The sequence below is a fragment of the Microtus pennsylvanicus genome, chromosome 21 (assembly GCF_037038515.1).
Source record: "Microtus pennsylvanicus isolate mMicPen1 chromosome 21, mMicPen1.hap1, whole genome shotgun sequence".
Taxonomy (NCBI): Eukaryota; Metazoa; Chordata; class Mammalia; order Rodentia; family Cricetidae; genus Microtus; species Microtus pennsylvanicus.
In genome coordinates, this window is record NC_134599.1 from 13,518,246 (window position 1) to 13,540,373 (window position 22,128).

The following is a 22,128-nucleotide window of genomic DNA, read 5'->3' on the forward strand; positions in this document are numbered from 1 at the left end:
ATGGCATTTCTAGTAAACAGGGTCTGTTGGAATGAAAGCCTGGTGTGTTGGAGGCAAGGCCCTTGTGTGGCCCTGTGAGGTGGGGATTACTGTCTTGGGGAGGCACCTATATTCCCTCATCTTCCTGATGTTCAGGGTCAGAAATACCACCCCATCATTCTGAGCAAGTGTTGAAGGGGTTTCTTGGGACGAGGATCTGGGATGGAGGTATGTTTCAGTGTTTTGCTTCTCTTTTCAAATCCCTGATCCTGCACGGGACTTGAGCCAACTCTGAGTCTGGCTCTGCCGTGTGACACACGAAGCGGCTAGAGCCAGAGGTGCTGTCACTGGCAAGTCACACGGAGAGTCTCAGCCAGCTCTGGGTGGATGCCCAGAACTCCTGACTGGGGAGTTCCCTTTCTGCTGCGCTGTGCCCTTGGAGGAAGAGGAGGACAAGGAGAGGGGCCTGCCGTGCACGGGACCTGGGGCTGGTCTATACACCACAGGCCGTGTAGTGCCATTTGATCCCTCTAACTGGGTCAGGGTTGGTTTGTCTAGGTTGTGGCCAGCACCACCTCCTCTTTCATAGGGCTTTGAGCCGTGAGCCTGGGAACCATCCTGTGTCTAAGAAGAGCTGGTGTCTGGCTAGTCTTTAGGGAGCGCCAGATGCTGCAAGTGATGGGCACAGCCTGCAGCTAGCTCTGGGGCAGGTCAGGAGAGAGGCCTTCAGGTTGCCTAGGTAGAGTTCAAGTGCCTAGATTAGCCCCACTCAACCCCCACCCACCCTGACCCTGCTGGCCGTCCAGCTGCTCTAACACTGACCAGGCCCAAGCACGAAGTGGGTGTCTGTAGAAACCCTTGCTCTGAGGAACTTTCTCAGAGAAATATTCTCCAGAAGCTGGTCCATTTGGAAATCAAGCATGTATCAGACTTTCCTGGGGGTTTGTTAAGCACAGGTTGTTGGGTGGTCCCGGGGTATCTTGTACAGGATGTCTTGGGTTGGCTGGGGCCCAAGCATCTGCATTCTGGGAGGTTGTCAGGTGTGTTGCTGGCTTGGGCTCACATTTGGAGATATGCTGCCTTCAGCTCTGCTCCTTTCTCTTTAGAACCCACATCACAGGAAGGGGGGTGGCGTTCATTTGATGAGACAAGAAACCTTGGCTGTCAAGTGATTTTTTTTTTCAGGAAATTGAATTGTTTTTCACGCTCAAATGGAGGACTTTCTTTAAGAATACCTGCACATGCCTGGGTGGATCTTGAAAAGAAGGGAGGGCCGTGGCTTTGTCTGTCACTCTGGTGTCCCTGGGCTCATGAGTTTTGAACTCTATGTGGAACTGGACAGAATCATCACCATGACAACCTCTGATTAGCTCCTCATTCTGTTCCCTTCAAAGACTAATGGCTCATGCACTCTCTCTCCGCTCCTCGCCTAAGTGGATTCTGTCTCCCCTGCTGTCACAGAGTCTCTGCTGCTTGGCATGGAGTGTCATGTCGAAAGGAAAGTGCACACAACCCTCAAAGTGTGTAGCACCTCCTGGCTCACGATGCCCTCATTCCTCCGTCGGGTTTATGTGGATTGAGCTGGGAGGACTGAAGGCAGGGCTGGTGCCCTGGGGAGTAGAGAGAGGTCACCAGGAGGGACTGGGTCTGGGAGCCCTCAAGTGAAGCAAGCTCTAGGGGGATCAAGGCCCACTCTAAAGGTGGGAACTTGAGCATCTGCTCTCAGAAACCAACGTTCCTGGCTGATGTCTCACTGCCCTGCCCTCTTTTGCTCTGCAGCCTTCTTTGCCAGCTCTGCTTCTAAACCTCGGCACTCTTGAGTGTTCTGTGAACTCACTTTCTCACTGGATAATCATCTAGCTACCCTGGCCACCTTACCCATTCTCGTCTGGTTTAATTTTGGCCCTTACTACTCTCTCAAATCCAGCATATGTGAGGTCAAACATGATTTTCAACTTGTCTAATTCTCTCACCGTTTGGTGTCTAACTAGTTCTTACATTGTGACAGGTCTGTCTGTCCATCCATCACCCTTCTTCCTACTACCTGCCCACCCATTGCCCCCATCCATATACCTATTCAAGCATCCATCTCTCCATCTTCACACCCATTCATTTCATCATCCATCCATAGAGATGCTCAAGTCAGAAACCAGGGTGACGTCAGTGATACTTTCTTACCTCTCTTGTAGGAGAGTCATTATCTCATAGGCTATGTTGCAGTTATGAGCCAGGCTTAAAATCCAAAAACTAGAACAATGACTGTTTTTTTTTCTTATATAAGTCATCGGTCAGTATGGTTAGCTATAGTGGGAAGGTAGAATTTAGTTTTGCTTGGTCATTAAGAGATCCAGGCTCCTTCCCTGTTGGAACATTGAGACCTGTTGTATTTGTAACAGGCTTTCTTTCAGGCCCCCCAACCAGCTCCCAAATCATGACATGGAGACTTATTATTAGTGATGAATGCTTGACCGTATCTTATACTTGTCCCATTGGCTTTTAGAACTTAAATTAACCCATTTCTTCTCACCTTATTTTGCCTCAGGGATTTTTACCTTTCTTTCATTCTGTATGTCCTACTCCGTGTCTGGATGGCTGGTGACTGCTTGGCTGGTTAACCCCTGGTGTCTCTCTCTCTCTCTCTCTCTCTCTTGTTCTCTTCTCTCTCTTCCTCAACCTATATTCCTCCCCCTCTTTATTCTCTCTGCCTACCAGCTCCACCTATCCCTCTACTGCCTAACTATTGGCGATGCAACTGTTTATTAGACCAATCAGTTGCCTTAGGCAGGCAAAGCAATACATCTTTACATCATTTAACAAATGCAGCATAAACAAATGTAACACATCTTTGACTAGTTAAACACTCCACAACAGTATATGGTCTCGAGGGTGCTGCTGGGAAGGAACAGAAAGAAGGGTAGTGGGGGCCCAGGGTAGCTTTGGATACTATTTTACCTCTTTCACTTCCTTCCTAAGGGCTTAGAGGTCAGTAGTAGTCACATGACATTGGAGAGTGCTAGCCATCTATGCCATATTCCAGTCCTGTCTTCACCATGACCATGTTCCTGTTTCTGATCTGTCCTACCCATCTTTACTGCCATTACTCTGAATTGTTGGCGGAGACTGCTTATTTGTTTCCCGGTTTTCCAGACCCAAATAATCATACAGAAACTATATTAATTACAGCACTGATTGGCCAATAGCTCAGGCTTCTTATTAACTAATGTTTACATCTTAAATTAACCCATAATTCTTGTCTGTCTTAGCCACGTGGCTTGGGACCTTTTATCAGTGAGGCATTCTCATCTTGCTTCCTCTGTGTCTAGGTGACAACTTCAGACACAATTCCTCTTCCCAGAATTCTATTCTGGTTGCCCCACTTATACTTCTTACCTGGCTGCTGGCCAATCAGCATTTTATTAAACCAATACAAGTGTCAAATCATTATAGGGTACAAGACCATTGTCACTCAGTACTGAATCAATTCCTTTGTGATCCCTGGGCTACCACTAGATCTTGGCATGACTTTATGTCCCATTCTTGGCAATGTGTCATCTCTCTGATCCACAAAACTAGATCACCTGGATAGTATCTTAAACATCCTCTATGACAGACACAGAAAGATTCTCTGCTACCTTCTAGGGACACATTCTTCTCTCTCAGTCCCTGGCACCTGCAAATGCATGACCTTACCTGACAAAGGGCATTTTCCCATGATCTGGTAATAGAGAGAGGGCCTTGGGTTACTTGGATGAATACAGAGTGATCATGAAAGTCTTTAAACATGAGAGGAGAAGGGAGAGTTGAGGAGGCTTAGATGCCAAAGCTCTTCATTTTGAAGCCAGGGGGAAGGAACAGAAGCCAAAGGACACTGGTGACCTCTTGAATCTGGGGTTATTGAAAGGTTCATCCCCTCAAGCCTCTAGCAGTCTTGCTAGGTGAGCTAGGGGAGACTCATTTCAGGCCTCCTTCCTCCAGGATGGTATGATAGTAACATGTGCTGCCCAAAGATGCTTAATTTCCTTATAAACCTCCAGCCCCAATAGGAAACTAGCATCTCACTCACTCAGCACAGCATTCCAGACCATTGTGAACTCTGCGAGGCCCAGACTGGCTGCTTTTGCTTCATCTGCACTGCTGAACTAATTATGTCTTCGCTGAATCTCTTTTGAATTAATGAGCAAATGAGAAGGAAAAGTAGGAAAGGGAGAGAAAAGGAGAGGAGCGTGCAGGAGCACAGGCATTGTGAAGGCTTCAGTTAGCAGAGTGCAGGAGCACAGGTATTGTGAAGGCTTCAGTTAGCACAAAATTAACTGCTCTGAGCTGTGGAAACTGCACGTGTTCACTCTGTGTGTGGTGGGGATGTAAGTTTCTGTCCTCAGTCAGAAAACCTAAAGGCCTCTTATGAGCCCACCTCCTGTCCTGCCTAAAGGTGGTGAGTCTTTAAAGGTGGAGGGTCCTTGTAGGTCCTGGGGTCCTGGAGGTCTTTTTTCTGGGCTTTCTTGATAGCCTGGCCTTGTGAGAAGACAAAACTGGGGACAAAATGAAGGACTGCGAGAAATTCCAGGCTTGTGGCAGGTACATCATTGGAAACCCTGGGCAAGGAACTTGGCAGATACACCACAAAGTAGTCCCAGTGATTCTTGCCATCCCTGAGAGTTCTCTTGTGAACTCTCTGTTCCAGATTCCAGATCTGGCCATTTATAGTTGGGGGGTACCAACAGACACCCGGCCCTTGCTCTGACACTAGTCTTTGAATCAAGTGGAGGAGACCATATCATAAATCTGGGCTCTTTTAGGCAGATTCAGGAGGGATGCCCTGCCCTTCCTACAGCTTTATCTTCTTGTGAGCTTCATGTCCACCGGGCACAGTGAAGTCACTGGTAAAGCTTTCATTAAGACCATGAATTACTTATCCTGTCTTCGCCGCTGGTCCCCAGCTCAGGATCCTGGCTGCTGCCGCTCCTTGCCCCTCAGCTCTTACATCGGTGCCCTCTATGTGGCCCCCTTACCTCAGCATTATCAGCTAGAGGAGCAGCTGGTTGTGCCAGGGCCTAATGCTCCAATTATGGGAACATCTGCTGGCCAGGGCTTCTGGGGTATGGGCCAGACATGGCCATGCTCCATGGGTATTTCACAGTTAGCACGGACCATGGCAGCCAAAGATGTGCTGTTGGGTCTCTTTCAAGGACATGATGTCACAGCCAACTGTGTGCTGGCTAGACGTCCTGGGTGGACAGGAATCCTTGATAATGGCCTCTTGGGACATAGGTGACTTTCCTGCTCTGGTCCTCTGAGTCTCTGCGCACTAGAGCTTTAGCAATGTCGCTAACTCCTAGAGGATGTCATTCCATGGGCAGGATGTCACAGGCCAGAGTACTAGTGTGGATGCCAAAGCAGCAGGGTCTAACTTCTCAGAGACCTAGAAGCTGAGAATACCGTGGGCTGCCAGAAGTCATGACTATGACAGAGGAACCATGCTGTCATGAAGCCTGCTCAGGCCACCCCTTTGCCTGCTCAGGTTTCCTCTGAGCCTGTCAGCATCTGGTCATGAAGCTTCTATCTCCTCAATAGGGCTCCCCCTCGAAGGAGTGATTTGAGGAACATCTCATTGAAATAACAAAACTAAAGCCAGTGATGGCCAACATGCATGGGCCCAGCGTGGTGCTGATCATAGAACTTTCTGCATAGGAACTGGCTAGTCCCCCTAGCAGTCCTGGGAGGTGGGGCGTGGGCAGTCACTCACTTTCCTTATGGGAACACTAAAGTTCTTCCATCTGTAGACCCTCTGTAGGACAGGTTCCTTTCCCAAAGCTCTCTGTTGCTGTCTGACCTGCTTCTGAACCCATCTCCAGACCCCCTCCACCGTTGTCACCCACTCTCTGCTATGTCACTATACGTGCTGCCTTTGTTGACCCCTGTGTGTGGTATATCCTGGGCTCCCTCTTTCTCACTTCTCCTCCTCCTCCTCCTCGTCGTCCTCGTCCTCGTCGTCCTCATCCTCGTCCTCGTCCTCGTCCTCCTCTTCCTCCTCCTCCTCCTCCTCCTCCTCCTCCTCCTCCTCCTCCTCCTCCTCCTCCTCCTCCTCCTCCTCCTCCTCCTCCTCTTCTTCTTCTTCTTCTTCTTCTTCTTCTTCTTCTTCTTCTTCTTCTTCTCATCCTTTCCTTGGGAGAAATGGCTCCTGGTCTGGAGAAATGGCTCAGCCCTTAAAGGCTAGGCTCACAACCAAAAGGACATGTCTCACTACTCATGTGCTTAAGGAGAATTTAGCCTGGCAGCCTAGGTAGGGACAGGGCTAGGTAGGCAGGGCAGGGACAATAGGCATCATGCTTATGAGTTGGGGTAGGAATAACATAGATTTTACTTGTTGTTGTGGGGTCACTGAGCTGCGCAATTTGAAAAGATTTTGGTCCTCGCTAAGGGCAATCTAGGAGGAGCCTGTGAGTCCAGTGGAAGCTGATAGTTTCCAGTGGTATCTGGAGGGAACCAAGGAGTGCTAGATGATGCTCAAGATCCACATGGAGTGAGTGACTCCCTCTCCATTCCAGCTGGGCTGAAATAGATACCATGTTATAGGAGGGTCTAGGTGGTGTCCAGAAATCCTGTGTTTGGCTTGCCTTTGGCCCCTCAAAGTGGGAACAGGCAGCTGGTAACTAACCTTGGGAGTCAGCCCAGAAAGTGGCTGGAGGCCAACTACTAGAAATGTCTGCATGTCATTCTGTTAAGTCCCTGAGTGGGATGAGCTCATCCAAGGTGAGTGGGCAGGTGGCCCAAGACAGAATGACTTCCAGAATCTGTAGCCAGTCAGGTGGGCAGAGTACAACCCGGCTGGAGTTGAAATTGTTCCTCAGATTTGGCAGCAAAGTGGTTGTTGTTGACCTTGAGTGCTGCTGCAGTGTGTAGAGGAGGGAGGGAGTGAGGGAGGGAGAGAGAGAGAGAGAGAGAGAGAGAGAGAGAGAGAGAGAGAGAGAGAGAGAGGAGATGGTGGCCACAAGGGGAGAGAATCCACAGAAGGACAGGGATCCCAGGAGCCACCAAAACCTCCCAAATCAGAGCTAGGCGAGCCTGACATACTCTTCCTCACTCCAGGAAGACTTGGGGATTCTGAAGTCTCCACTATGTACTGGTCCCTTTCCTTCTGCCAGCCAATTCCCACAACAGGGCTCTGACCTTAGCCTCCTCAAGGACTCTGCTTCCATCACCTCCTCCTCTTCCAAGTCTTTCTGTGGTCACTTCCGAGCTTCTGTCTGGATACTTTCCATCCTCTCGGCTGGGGGAGCTGTGACCTCACTTCACAGGCCAGCTTTGTGGGTGGTAGATCATTGCTCCAAGCCTATGCCGGGAAGGAGGTGGGCTGTGGGGTGCAGCCTCAGGCCAGCTGGTCTGGCCTCAACCCCACTTCCCATGGAGAAGTGAGACTCACTGTGGATGTGAATATGAGGCCAGCTCCTGCAGTGGTGGGGAGGCTAGGGGAACACAGGAGTCTGGCAGGCTTCAGGTGAACTGTGGCATGAAGTGGGCTCTCCACAGAGCCTCCTGCTCTGAAGCTCCCACAGTGGCTTTCTGAACTACTCCTGGAGCGCTGTTCCAGGTGCAGGAGCCAGCTTTCCCCACCCAGGAAGACGTCCCTTCTATTCTCATAAACTGTTTGCCTCCTACAAAGGCCAACTTCTGAGCAGTTTATTCAAAATGTGTGTATGTGTGTGTGTGTGTGTGTTACTTGCATATGGTTTGTGGCTGTAATTTACCATTATTATCACCCAATTGCAATACCTAATAGAAATAATTTAAGGGAAGATTTATTTTAGCTCACGGTTTCTAGAGTGTTGTTTGTGGTTGGGGAGGCCCAGTAGAGGAGCTCAGCTCATGTTATGGTGCCTAAGAAGCAAAGAGATAGGGAATGCTAGCACCCCATTAGCTTCCTCCTTTCTTCGCTTTATTTTTCCCAGGATACCAGCCCACCCACAGATAATATCATCCACATTCAGGATGGATCTTTGCTCTTTAGTAAATCCTCTCTGGAGAGGTCCTCCCCATCACCAGAGGAGTGCCTCACCATCTCCTAGGTGATTCTAAATCAAGTCGAGTTGATATTTTACCATTACGGAGGGGCATATGTATGTTCCCATCTATAGTATGTGTTGTATGTTGTGCCTATGTGTACTTGCATATGTGGGAAGTGCATAGTGTGTTTGTGTCTGGTTGTGGTATATGTACACTCGTGTACATGTGGTGTGTATACGGCTAGTCACACACTCACGGTAGCTCTCTCCTCCAGGTTGTCCTGGCATGTGGGACAATATCACATGCTGGAAGCCTGCTCAAATAGGCGAGATGGTCCTTGTAAGCTGCCCTGATGTCTTCCGGATCTTCAACCCAGACCAAGGTAAGTAGAGCCCAGAATCTCTCCCAGCGGAGTTGATTTAGTCTGCCACCCACATAACCATACCCCTCTCTGGAGCTCAGCTTCAAGAACTCCGTCGCCTGACGAGCAGATGGCAGACAAGATAGCATGGTGTCCTTCATGCTGGTATAGGGCATAGAAACATTTCTCCAACACAGTACCTAGTGACAGGTATGCTTTGCCAGGTGAGTGTCTTGGTAGGTGAGATCAGTCTGGGCTATGGATGCTCTACTGCTTATCCCATTAGGGGCCTTAAGCAAGGAAGACCATCCCTCAAGTTTTTGGTCTAGTAGACGGTAATGCGACAGACACAGTGGCTGTGTCCCAGGTGGCTTGTAAGGATAAAGCGAGGTCGCTTATGGAGATTCTGTGTAGCACAGCGCCCAACGCATTTTGCATTTTCAGTAGTAAAGTTAGCTGACGTCATCACAGTCACCATGACGATGGCGTAGTCCCGGAGATGTCTCAGAGGCCTGGAGGAATATATGTGTGGGGCTGTATGATCAAACATCCACAGGCAGAATGGGAGTATAAAGATGACTGACAAGACACCTGTGCCCACATTCTTTAACCACTCGATGTGGGCAGGTACCCAACCCTCTAGAACGCCAGCCAGTTTGCCAGCTTGCCAGTCCACACATGTGCTAAGCAAAGCGTGTACCTGGTCCTTGCTGCCCTCAGGAGGCTGTGAAGATTCGGGAAAGAGGAGTTGGAGTCTTGCTCCTCTACCCCAGCTGTCCAGGAAAAGGCCTTGGACACCAAGGAAAGTAGTTTATGATGTGCGGACACTGACTCTCGGGGTATGTGTGTGATGGCCTATTTTAGTTAGGGTTTCTATTGCTACGATGCAACACCATGACCAATAAGCAAGTCGGGGAGGAAAGGGCTTATCTGGCTTACATGTCCACATTGTTGTTTCATCACCAAAGGAAATCAGAGCAGGAACTCAAGCAGGACAGGGAACTGGAGGCAGGAGCTGATACAGAGGCCATGAAGAGGTCCTGCTTCCTGGCTTGCTTCCTATGACTTGTTCAGCCTGCTTTCTTGTAGAATCCAGGACCATCAGCCAAGGGATGGCACCCCCCACAACGGCACCCCCCACAATGGCACCCCCTCAGTGGTTAGTTAAGAAATATTATACAGTGGATCATATAGAGGTGTTTTTGCTATTGAGGCTCCCTCCTTTCAGACGACTCCAGTTTGCATATCAAGTTGACTTCATGGAGGGGATGCCAGGACCTGTCTGGGAAGCCACAGCCAATAACTTACCTCCACCCTGGGTTGCAGGAGGAGGAGAAAGAGTGGTATTCCCTGGGGTCCCTAGCCACCATCTTTGACTTCGTATCCAGAGCCAAAAGAAGGTGGGGTTTATCTAGATAGCCTTCTTCTACCCACATCTTGTCCACCTCTTGTCGGCCCAGAAGAAGCTGGTTTCTGAATGTTCCCGTCCTGAGGGTTTGGAGACTGGCTGTGCCCCAGAGCAGGCCAGAGGGTAAATTCAGGGACAGGGCCTGACTCCTAAGGTTTATTCCCATGGAAGCCAGCTTCATCACTTCCTCTATGTGCCCATTGCTTTATTTCCGTTTGTTATTTGAAGCTTTTGGAACGGGCTCCCTAGGTAAATTCCAGCCTTTTTTTTTTATCCCTCTGTAGCAGCCACAGAGGTGACAGGAATGAGGGTAAAATGATTTCCCTCAGCTGCACCCGCCTCAGGCCTCAGGGAGCATGGAATGTTATTTACACCTGGCTCTTAATGGCTCATTAAAGCAGGCCCTTTAGCACCTCTGCTCACAAGCCTGGTAGTGAGACCTGCCCTCCCCACAGAAGGGAGGGCACTGCAGTCTCTCTTGGCTTTCTCTTTCCTAGGAAGCTCAGTGACAATGGTGTTGGATAGGGCTTTCCTGAGGTGCTGGCTTTGTGGGAGCCTGGCCAATGCCTCCTCTTCCTCCTTGTGTGCCGATCTGGAGGTTGAGTTAGAGACCTCCCTGAGCTTGCTAGGTCCTAGCATGGGCTCTTCAGACCTTAGAACTCTCTCAGAGTTGGGGGTGGGGTGGGGAGAGAATGGCCTGTGAGAACAGACCTTCAGCCTGCTTACTCCTGCATTCATATTCACATTTATGCTCTCTCTCTCCTCTCTCTCTCTCTCTCTCTCTCTCTCTCTCTCTCTCTCTCTCTCTCTCTCTCTCTCTCCATATAGTCTGGATGACAGAAACCATAGGTAAGAGGACCTTTGGGAGGGCGCAGGAGATCCAATGCCCCTGGCTGCCTGCTGGAATGATGGTCAGGAAGGGTAGCATGCATGGCCAGATTCTTCCCTCCTTCCCAAAATTTAGCCATCCCGGGGGCAAGGAGAGATGGGGTACACAGTGGTTGGCCTCAAGGCCCTTTCAAGCTGAGTCAGGGGTTTGAGTCACCAGTGGAGGGGTTGGAAACCAAGTCCGTCTGTGTGCATAGTGCATACGTGTTTCTACATGTGAGCAGGCCCTGTTCGTGAGTTCATGCAGAGACTGTCATTCCAGCAGCCAGGAGGTAGAATGGACCTGTGGATCAAGAGAACAGAAGAGAATTTAAAGGCAGATTATGCCGAGGGACAGGGAAGCGGTCACGGGAGACCTCCTGAAGGAGGTGGCACGTCAGCTTGGAAATGGATTTTGAAAAGTTGCATTAATTTCTAGGCTGTCTTTGGACAAATATGGGAATCAAGGTTAGGGAGTTGGGAGAAAACTGCACATGAACTTTCTGGGCTTTGGGGGTCCATTTGGTGAAAAACAGACTTGGAACAATGGTGGCAGTCGACCTTTGAAAACGAAACCCCAAACCCAGGCTTATCCACTAGAGGCTCTCTGGTGGGGACCGAGCCATGGACCACTCTGAGTATCATAGCCACGCAGCTGCCGCCCTTGTGAGATTGATGCTGCACGCGGCCATGTACCACAGGGATGTATGTGCAGCTGCCGAGTGGATCCAGACTCTCGATCCTAACCCCACTCCCTGCGGAATGGGCAGCCTTGGCCTTGGATAATGGGGCAGGTTGATAAAAGCAGTATTCTGACCCGTGCTTGTGTTTTGCAGGGGATTCTGGTTTTGCTGATAGCAATTCCTTGGAAATCACAGGTGAGAGGGGAGCTGGAGCCACCACCTTGGGATGGTAGGGTGGAGGGCACTGCTGTGAGAGCTCCGAGACCTGCTCTGTAGCTGGACTTTATTCTGTGTGGTTTTGAGTATGTGGCTTCTCTGAGAAAGCTGTGCACTGCCTCCTTGGAAGATGGCACTCAGGCCCCCAGAGAGAGGATGGTACATCCATCATGCATGCAATCATGTGCTGTGGGGGAGCTAGGGGTGTCTCAAAACCCCTTCATGTATTGTGAGTACAGAGTTCTGGATTACAGGGTCTTTCTTTGGTGGCTTTGAACCTCCCTCCCGCAGAGGTTCTCAGACTTCAGGTTTGCACTCCAGTTGCCTGGAGGGGCCCATGCACCACTGTGAGCATCACAGCCATAAGCCGCAACCCTGGTGAGACTGGAGCTGCAAGAGGCCATGTGCCAGGGGGATGCGTGGTGACTGAGATAAAGACTCCCCTCCCATCCTTGCTCTCTGCAGACTGGGGAAAGTGCGGATTCTGGGGTTTCTACTGATGTAGGCCCCTGAAGCCTGGGCCTGGGCGGATGCATGGCCAATCATTCTCCAAGTGAGAGGGTGGGGCCCTATCAGGGAGGCTGCTGTGCTCCCGTGACATTGCTGGAGCAAAACAGCCCAGACAAAGAGATGCTGTCACTGCGAGGTTGTGACAATCTGGAGAGCGCCCCATCTTCCGGAGATTTCTATCAGAACAATATTCATAAAACCGTTTGGGGAAGAAAAATGTTTATGTTTTTCCGAGCCTACACCGTGTTATTAAAATAAAAGAGGAAAATAAAAGACAGGAAATGGCTTTTCCCTCTAGGAAGCTTTTTTTTTTTAATTGATTTTCAAATTCCTCTGTACCCTTTGTCCCTTTCTTCTTCCTACTCTGTGAGAAAAGCAAGGCAGAGTTAACCAAAGCCCAGAGAGGGCAGTAGCTTGGCCATCCGGGTCAGAGGGAGATGGGGGAGGCATTCCGATTTTCTGAACTGTTCAGGAGCCTTTGCAGCGAGGTTGCCAGCAGCAGCCTGAGACACATTTTTTCTGACTAGGAGACAGTCTGGTGACACCGTTAACACTGAAGTCCTGGGCCTGCTGGACCCCCTTCTTGGCTTGTGTCACAGGTGTCAGAGAAGCTGTGGGGACCCTCCCCTGCTGAGCAGATTGTTCTCCTGGGCAGGTCCCTGTTCTGCCATTCCCACCAGCCCAGTTTCTCCAAGTGCTAGTAAGGTTATATCCAATGCTCTTGACTGAAGGCAGTTGGCCCTACACCTTCCAAGTCTACCACAAGAATAGGATGTTGGTTAGAAAAGTGAGGGCTCTTCCCCCCTCCCTTCTACCCACCCCCTCCTCATTGAGCTCCCTAGAGGCCACCTTACTCACAGAGGACAGGATATTTTCTAGAAGTATGTGCTCCAAACTCCCTACCCACCGTGGTCTCTTACCGTACACAAGTCGCTGGTCTTTGAAACCCATAAACTGACTATATCAGAGACTGTAGGATGAGGCCCCAGAATCCGCACTCTACTGCGCCCACAAACTGACCAGGAGTGCACAGCTCAAGTTTAAAAACAAAACAAAATGCTGTTCTGTTCTCTTAGGTAGATTTCAAACTACCCTAAGCCCTGTTCCTTTTGATGTTTCCTAAGAGATGGGTAACTCTTGGGCTGCCAACTAGGGACAAGAATCTGGAGCTAGCTAGAAGAAAAGGCCTCCTTGTCCTGTGCTTCCCTGGACCTTAGTGGTTCTCACCGACTCATAATGACATGATGTCATTCCAGGCTGAAGCAACCCACTCACATAAAAAAATAGCCTCCACTCTGCTTTGTAGGTAGCAAATGCCCTTTTCGGTAACCGTGACTGTTCTGCCCTCCAGCATCCCACACAATGGCCTTAAAGTCAATCCAAAGGGAATGAATGCACGTTGATGACAGGAGACAGACTACAAAACCCTGTAAGGCAAGGAAACACCAACAAAGGCCCTCCAAGATTTGTAAGGTTGAAAGGAAGAGAGAGTAGGCCTGGGCTTGCTAAAAAGCAATGAACTCAGGTGCCCCATCCATGTGAGATGTTCCAACTGCTGGGAGGCTCAGAGTTCTGCACTCAAATGTGCCGAATCCTCACCCCACCATCACTCAAGGAGGTCTCGGACATGCTGGATGCCGTGTTAGGGTCCCTGAGTCTGGGACTGGGGTAGGGTTTGGAAGCAGCATTTGTGGCGAGTTTCTAGGTGGTTCTGTCTGCACATTGACCCTCTGAGAAGTGCTGATCCAGGGCCCCAGGGGCAGGCTCCGAATCCTCTTCTGGTGAGTGTTTGGGAATATTGCAGGAGAGATACAGGCATGCTGGACGCTTGGCTAAGGGGTCAGGGTTCTACTGCACCCCTGCTGTCATTAGTGAGGGATGAATGCCAGGTCTTCAGCAGTCACTCCATCTTGTGCTTTCTAACTCGAGCCTCCAGGTGAACACGCGGATTTCCCATTATGAAATCATTCTCAGAGTCCCTTAAAGTCATTCGCATACCTTGCTTGGCTTTCTGTTCTCTGCAGACATGGGGGTCGTGGGCCGGAACTGCACAGAGGATGGCTGGTCAGAACCCTTTCCCCATTACTTCGATGCTTGTGGGTTTGATGACTATGAGCCCGAGTCTGGGGATCAGGTAAGTCAGATGGTGGGTTAGTTCTGAGGAGCTCGGGACTCTGGGCAGCACTCATGAGCACCCGCTGTATACTGAGCCTGAAGCATGGAGGTTAGGATGTTCACTCACCCTGCTGGGGGCGAGGGTTGTCCACCACAAGTCCCCTCAACCCTGGCTGCTTTTTCAGGACACTGCCTTGCATATAGCCCAGCAATTGAGGGCTTGATTCTGGGGCTAGCAGGGAGTTTCTTCCGCTCTTCTTCAGGCGGCTAAGGCTGCATTCTGTTCAGACTGATCAGGGCTCTTGCCTTCAATACAGTCTGAACATGTTTAGAGTCCTGACCCTTCGCCGAGAGGAGCAGGCATCCAGCAAGAGTGGAATGATGGCAGAGAAGGGGGAGATGTTCGGCCTATAGATGGGCAGGCCCTGGTCTGGGATGCTAGGTGTGGGTCCTAGGGAGGCAGTGCCTGGTCCCAAGCGGAACCCTGTGTGTCCTGTGCCCTGCTCTGCTCCAGGATTATTACTACCTGTCGGTGAAGGCCCTCTACACAGTCGGCTACAGCACGTCCCTCGTCACCCTCACCACTGCCATGGTCATCTTGTGCCGCTTCCGGTGAGTGCCCAGTGGTTTTGCAGCCAGAATCGTCCATCCTGCTCCAAGTGCTTACCTCTCTCCATCCCTGGAATGTCCCCTGGAAGGCAGGCCCTGTCCTTAGCATAGCAGATGGGTGGCCTGGGAGGGCAGCTCAGGCATCTAGGATCACATGGTCTGCCCAGTCCCTTCCAGAAATCTCCTTTGCTTGCCTTAATCTCCCTGGTAGAGAGGCTGGAGAAAGGAGAAGTCTGGCCAGCAGATGACCATGGTGGGGAAGGCAGAGGATTATTAAGATGGTAGGAGAGGGTGGTCTGGGAGAGAGACCCCATTAAGACAGGCCCTAAGTAGGCCCAGAGCAGATTCTACCCCCTACTCCCCCCAGGGTGTGAAATGCCATGCAGCTCATGGCCTTCCCACCCTGGTCCGTGTAGGAAACTACACTGTACCCGCAACTTCATCCACATGAACCTGTTCGTGTCCTTCATGTTGAGAGCCATCTCTGTCTTCATCAAAGACTGGATTTTGTATGCCGAGCAGGACAGCAGTCACTGCTTCGTCTCCACCGTAAGTGTGCCAAGCACCCTAGCTAACCTGGGACTCTGCCCTGTTAGCACCCTAGCCACCCTGGGACTCTGCACTGCTAGCATCTTAGCCACCCCGGGACTCTGCCCTGTTAGCACCCTACAGGGAGGTGTTCCTGCAGGTGAAAACCTTATCCCAGGTCAGGTGAAAGTTCAGGACCTTTGCAGTGGTTACAGTACTCAGTATATGACTTCAGTCCCAGCCAAAACACAGTCAAGCCTATTGTGGGATATTTATACACTGTGTGAAGGTGTATTGCTGTGATTGGTGTAATAAAAAGCTGAACAGCCCATAGCTAGGCAGGAGGTATAGGCGGGATTTTTGGGGAGAGAAAGGAAGAGGACAGGGAATTGAGGCACAGAGGAGAAGCCAAGGAAACATGGAGGGAGTTGGACATACAGGATGAAAGAAGGGTAAAAAGCAACATGGTAAAGCATAGGTTATTAAAGGCAGGCTCATTTAAGTTTTAAGAGCTAGTGGGACAAGCCTTAGCTAAAGCAGAGCTTTCATAATTAACAATAAGTCTCTTGGTCACTATTTGTGAGCTAGCAGCCCAAAGAAAAAATCCAGCTACACAGACCCTCAGCCTGGACCTTGGGCCAGGAAGGCCGTGTGAGGATGAGGCTCAGACAGGGCTTACCCAGTCCTTTGCTCTGTAATCAGCCATGTGGAATCTTGTGCCAGTGTGCAGGGTTTTTGCAGACACCTTCCCAAGCACAGGTGTGTGAAGGAGGTATATGCAGAGAACTGGCTTAGGCTAGAGCGGGATAAGTACAAGCCAAACATGGGGCCTTCACTGCAAGGGTATGTTTTAAGGATCTGTTTGAGAAGAGATTTCCCATGGCCAAGGTGTGTCTCTACCTGTGATGTGTCCAGCTCCTCATTTTGTAAGCAGTCTCCTGTGAAGATTGCTGGTTGTTTCTCTTCCTATTTACCTGGCTTGCAGTGCTGGGTAAGGGGCGAGAGGGTGGGAAGGAGGAGCTTGGAGCTTTAGCTTGTTATCACCTGTCCTTGTACATAGCGTTTTCCGTGCTGGGGAGGTTCTCCTGAGTCTTAGGATGCTGTGTATTCTGCCTCTTCCATCCAGGAATGTCTATAACCTTAGTTCCTTGGGATGCCTGAGGCTGAGTATGTCGGTACGGATAGACCTCCAAATTTCCCCATGTTGTGTGGAGCTGGATTTCAGGATTTATCTGGGGGCAGGGCAGAGAGCTCAACTGTTCCTCTGGCTGTCACTGTAGGTGGAATGTAAAGCTGTCATGGTTTTCTTCCACTACTGCGTGGTGTCCAACTACTTCTGGCTGTTCATTGAAGGCCTGTACCTCTTCACACTGTTGGTGGAGACCTTCTTCCCTGAGAGGAGATACTTCTACTGGTACACCATTATTGGCTGGGGTAGGTTCCTGGCTGGGTCAGTCTGGATGGGCTCAGGCCTCCTAGTCAGAGTTGTACCTTTGGTTCCAGGTTTACAAAACATCAGGTAACAGAGCCCTCACTTCACAAGAAGGATGTGGACTTCTTGTTTATTCTTAGAACCATTTTCTATTTTACTTTCTTCCCTTGGGGACCTCATTTTCTGAGGGAGAGCTATACCCAGGAATCATCTTGGGAGACCAAAGGGCCTGAAGCTGGGTGAAATGGAAGGAAAGCTGGAGATGAGGTGTAACAGGGTCCCCCCAGAAATCCCTGTCCCAGGCTAAAAGTACCCCAAGCAAGTTAGACTTCCTTTTGTCATTCTTCAGGGACCCCTACTGTGTGTGTGACTGTGTGGGCTGTGCTGAGGCTCTACTTCGATGATGCAGGGTGAGTACCTCTGGAGGAAGTCAGGCTGTGATACTGAGGACATTTCAGGCATGGGCTTCAGTGCTTGCCTGGTTTCACATGACCTCCCCAGTGTTGTTCTGAACAAACCCCAGCCCTGGGTAGCATTTGACTCCTCAGCCTGTTTGATCAGACCTGTCTCAGCCCCAGACCAAAGCCTGGTCCCAGGTTCCTCTCAGCCTTCACCCCTTGTGGTCAGCCTTGTCTTAAGTGACAACCCAGCAAGAGAATGGGTACATTTCTGAGCCCATCTGGTTTGGGGTTACTCTGAACATCTGGTATCCTTTGGAGAGAAGGAGGAAGAGCGTGGAAGGTGAGGTCACTCTCAACCCCAAGGTCATCCTAAGAACCCCGGATCTGAATGGGAGGCATGTCCCTTCCAGGGATCCCACTGTAACCCTGATTCTTGGGCTCCAGTTTCTGACAAAGGAGCAGAACAACAGCAATAAAGCCTTGGGTGAGGGGTGAGGGGTGAGGGGTGAGGGGTGAGGGGTGAGGGGTATTCTTCTAGTGCCCACCTCTACTCCAGATCTCCCTGGCCAGGGGTGACAGGGGGAGAAAAGTACAGGCTCCTCCTGTCACGTGATGCTCTGCAGGGTCTGTTATGATGTCTCCTCTTTGCCATCTTTCAGCTGCTGGGATATGAACGACAGCACGGCCCTGTGGTGGGTCATCAAAGGCCCTGTGGTTGGTTCTATAATGGTGAGTGTCCTGGGGACAAAGGGAAGGGAGAGGCAGACAAAGAGAATACCGGGAACAGAAAGATAAGCTCTGTCACAGCTGTAGTATATGCTGTAACACTGATGCACACATTACTAAGTTATTCCCTCTAGGGTTAAGCCAGACGTATTATTCCATTTTTAATTATTATGAAAGGTGTTACTAGGAATAATTTCACATGTAATTTTGAGTATTTCTAAGTTTTTCTTTAAAGTAACTCTCTACAGATTGCTGGTCAAAGGGTATACATTTAACATTTCGGATCCTCCGCCATTTTGCAAAAATGCTTCAATAGCTCGTGTCCCCTTTGGTGGCTTTGTTCCCCAGACACTGTGTACTTGCAGTGCCAGTCATTTGATGGGCCGCCTGTGGAGGCGGCGCTGACTTCTGCACGGTGTGTCTGTTTCTCTGTGTTGTTAGTGGGCCCGAGCACTTCCAAATAGCCCTTTGGTGGCTTGCACTTATTTTGGACATTCCTGTGAACGTCTCTGTCCTCCGGCAGATTGTCTCTCGGATCAGATGAGGAGCAGTGACGCCTCTTTGCTATTTTGTCGTATTCCCAGGCCAGCGTGACTGTTGCATTGGGATCCTCAACCTTCATCTCTACAGTCCCCAGCCTCCCTTCTTGTTTATGGAGGATTTCAGTCAGCTCAAGTTTTCCCACCAATCTCCTCCTAATTTCTTCACAACACGGTTGTGGTTTCGATGATCAATGTATCTTTAAGAACTGATGTATTTATTTCTTGTCTTTTTAAAACTGCTATCCATTTCTCTACTTTTCTATTTTTGATGGCTCCACATTTCCAATTCTCAGTCTTATTACGGAATCTTATATGCTGGAAAGTTATTTACCCCAAACACCTATGCACAGTGTTGGAGACCTCTTTGTGCTACTCAGATGCCTGCGCAGGTGGCAGGGACAGCTACTCTGACCCTGCATGTTTCACCACCTTATATGTAAATTTCTTCTTTGTTCTATTGAACATTTCCCGCACATTCACCCAGGTAGATTTTTGAGTATCCTTACTACGTTGTCAGAAAAAAATCTGGTGGAGCTCTGTCTCGAACTATGTACCAGTTTGGAGGGAAATAGATATTCTCCAAGAACATCACAACATTCCCTGGCTGCCAGTCTTTCTTGCTGCCATTTGCTTCCTCTGAGGTGTTCCCCAGCCTGGGCCTTAGTGGAATCCAGGGATCTTTCCATCACTGTGGTAACCGGTAGGTTATTGGGGCCATGTAGAGAAGTGATCAGTTTTTGTGATTTCTTGGCTGGGTTACATTTTTGAATTCTCTCATGAGTTTAATCCCTCTTTATTTGGTTCACATGGGGTTTCTACATGGGAAATTATGTAACCTGTAAATGAAAACAGCTTTGCCCATCTTTCCCAATATCTGTTCCTTTTATTCCTTGTTTTTATGGAGGACAATGTTTGCTCTAGTTTTTGGCAGTTGTCTTGCATGCAATTGGGCAAGGGTTTTTCCTGGCTGGCTTTCGTGTGTGTTGTTATGAAGCCGAGCACGGGTATTGCACTTATTCACATGTGCTGACGAGATGCTGCCCTTTGACAGAGCAGTATCACCTACCAGTCCGCTTTGTCTCTAGTGCCAGGGATACCTTTGTGTCTGGCTCTGAGCACAAGTACTTAGGTCTTTGGGATAGATCGCTAGGAACAAGGTTCTGGGACAGAGAGTGTTTACTAGTCACACGGCTGTGGACAAGGAGCAGAAGTGCTCACCTGTGCTCCCTGTGTCTGATATGATATGTCTATTACTAATTATTTGCCAGTCTCCTAGGGATGACTGCAAAATAGTACATTTCTTTGCATTCCTATGATGAAATCTCTGTGGTCATGATCTGCTTCCTCTTTTCATGCACCACCAAATTCTCTTTGCGAATGTTTTCCTTAAAAATCTCTGCATTGTTCTCCATGTATCTTATATGTCAGTGTGAATTTATTTTCTGTTCCTGCCTGGCTCTGTTTTGTTTTGCCGTTTGAAACAGGGTCTCACTACGTAAGCAAGGCTGGCCTCAGGTTCATGATCTTCCTTCTTCCATCTCTTGAGGTCTGAAACTGTAGGTATGTGTCACCATGCTCAGTTTCTGTTGGGGGTATGTCTGTCCCCCCCCCCCTCCCGTGTGTGTATACTTATGTGTGGAATGGGGAGGAGAGAACAGATCAGTCTCTAGTACAATTCTTCAGAATTCTGCCCGTTTGGGTTTCTTCTGAAGGGTTCCTCACTGGCTGGAATACAGCCCAGGATCTGCCTGTGTCTGCCATTCAGCCCTCAGATGACAAGCATTCCTGTCACACCTATCTTTTCTTTCTTTTTGTTTTCTTAACACAAGTTCTAGGGATCAAACCCAGTCCTCATGCTTGTAAGGTTTTATTGGCTGAGCTACCTTTCTTCTCTCTCTCTCTCTCTCTCTCTCTCTCTCTCTCTCTCTCTCTCTCTCTCTGTGTGTGTGTGTGTGTGTGTGTGTAGCAAGATCTTTTGAGAGTTTGTTTTTATTTGCTATGAAACATTTATATTTCAGGGGATTGCATTTTCCTGACAAGTTCGTAAAATTATCTGGGCCTAATGTTTTATAATGGGTATACTTTTGACGATCTGTAAGTTTCCTTCTGAACTTTCTGCTCTTCTCAGACCTTCCATCTCTTAGTGAGTTGTTCTTGCTCGTTTTAGTTTCCTGCTTTCGGTCAGTGTTCTTACATGATTTGAAATAGTCTGTTTATCTCTTGTGCTGTCCTCTTTCTCTCCCTCCCCCAATATTTAATGGTACTTTCTCCTTAGCACGATTTGCAGAGTTTGTTCAAGCATTAATTAGACAGCAGCAGCAGAAGCAAGCACAGCAGAGTAGGGGTGTCTTTCTTGCTCTCATAGATCTGTGAGACAAAGAACACAGACAGGGTCCCCTCTCGATCAAGCCGCCTATCCTTCCCGTTTCTTTCTCCTGACTCTACCTGCGCAGCATCCCCTTTGGTGTGCAGCAGTTCTAAGACCTCTCCAGCTTTCGCATCCCTAGTTGTTCTCAGGAGCTGTTGTTGTTTTTTAAATAGAATTGTGTTGTTCTTTTCTTAAGGGCGACTTTGGCTCCGGCCCAGAGATGTCGCTGTGCTTGCTGTCTGCTTGTTGTGCCTCCTTTGCATGTATTTGCAGCCCTTCCTCCTCCTTTCGCAGTACACAAGCAGCTTCCCACTTTGTTTGGGAAGCAGCTGTCCCTGATGGCACATGCTGCTCCTGCTGTTCCCAGGCAGTCCTCTAATTAAGACTGCTCTCCCTGCTTCCCTGGATCCTGCAACTCTGAACTTGAACTTTCTCCTTATTCCCACCCTATCTCCGAGGCAGGGTCTTGCTAAGTATCCCAGGCTACCCTGGAATACCTGCTCCTGCTGCTTTGGCCTTGCAAGTGCTGGGATTGCAGGCCCGTATCCCCACCATCTGCTGAGTTTGGGGTCACCTGCGCAGTCACCCCTTTAGCTGTGCTTTTCCATCACCTTAGCCTTCTCTCCTTTCTCTTTCAGACAGGCCTTGCCTCCCGATTTACTCCCCGTGTTCTCTATTTCCAGGTTTTTGCATAGAATTCTTTTTTTTTATTTCTTTCTTTTCCTTTGGATGACTCAGTGGGAGCCTTAGAACTCTGCAAGGCAACTTGCCTGGCTGGGAGAGGGTCCTGTTGGTGGTGGGGAATACCAGGCTGGACAGAGACTCGAGTTTGCCTTTCCTTCCCTGCTCAGGTGAACTTTGTGCTTTTCATCGGCATCATCATCATCCTGGTACAGAAGCTGCAGTCCCCAGACATGGGAGGCAATGAGTCCAGCATCTACTTGTAAGTATGTCATGTGGCTCTGTGGATGCCACAGCCATTTCCGACCACATGGCCTGCACTCGGGGTCACAGGCAGGACAGAGCTTGAACTTCGCTGGCAGGTTGACCTAGCATGGGGATTTGCAAGATTTCTTCCTCATTAAAGTGCCCGTGAACTACAACTGCCCTCCCAGGCCTCAGCCAACCCGAGCTCCTCAGCTCCGTGAGCCCTGCATGAAAAGGGAAGGAGAGAGAAAGACCGACAGAGCCTCTGTGGTCGCAGGAAAGGCAGCGGAGAACTCCCGAGTCCCTGGGGCAGCTAGGGTCTTGGTTGTTTAGAAGTTGGCTTTCCTTTGGGGATGCTGGTTCTGTGGGAAGATGAGCCCATTGGAGGCCTGGCTGTGACAGGCCACGCCCCCTCATCCACTATGCAGAAGCTGCTAAGTGCCTGGCAGTCAGCA

The 22,128-nt window shown here is 49.7% G+C and overlaps 1 protein-coding gene across 8 annotated transcripts in view; it reads left to right on the forward strand.

The window, feature by feature from the left end:
* Nucleotides 1-22,128, forward strand: part of Adcyap1r1 (ADCYAP receptor type I) — a 106,274-nt gene that overhangs the window by 66,637 nt on the left and 17,509 nt on the right. For 7 of the 8 annotated variants that reach the window (XM_075955745.1, XM_075955746.1, XM_075955749.1 and 4 more), the window contains 10 exons: nucleotides 8,255-8,362; nucleotides 10,578-10,598; nucleotides 11,453-11,494; nucleotides 14,050-14,159; nucleotides 14,655-14,752; nucleotides 15,166-15,298; nucleotides 16,558-16,711; nucleotides 17,059-17,119; nucleotides 17,770-17,839; nucleotides 21,598-21,689. In XM_075955745.1, the coding sequence (XP_075811860.1) occupies nucleotides 8,255-8,362; nucleotides 10,578-10,598; nucleotides 11,453-11,494; nucleotides 14,050-14,159; nucleotides 14,655-14,752; nucleotides 15,166-15,298; nucleotides 16,558-16,711; nucleotides 17,059-17,119; nucleotides 17,770-17,839; nucleotides 21,598-21,689 (889 nt within the window). The remainder of the gene's footprint in view (nucleotides 1-8,254; nucleotides 8,363-10,577; nucleotides 10,599-11,452; nucleotides 11,495-14,049; nucleotides 14,160-14,654; nucleotides 14,753-15,165; nucleotides 15,299-16,557; nucleotides 16,712-17,058; nucleotides 17,120-17,769; nucleotides 17,840-21,597; nucleotides 21,690-22,128) is intronic. The other variant, XM_075955750.1, reaches the window with a different exon arrangement.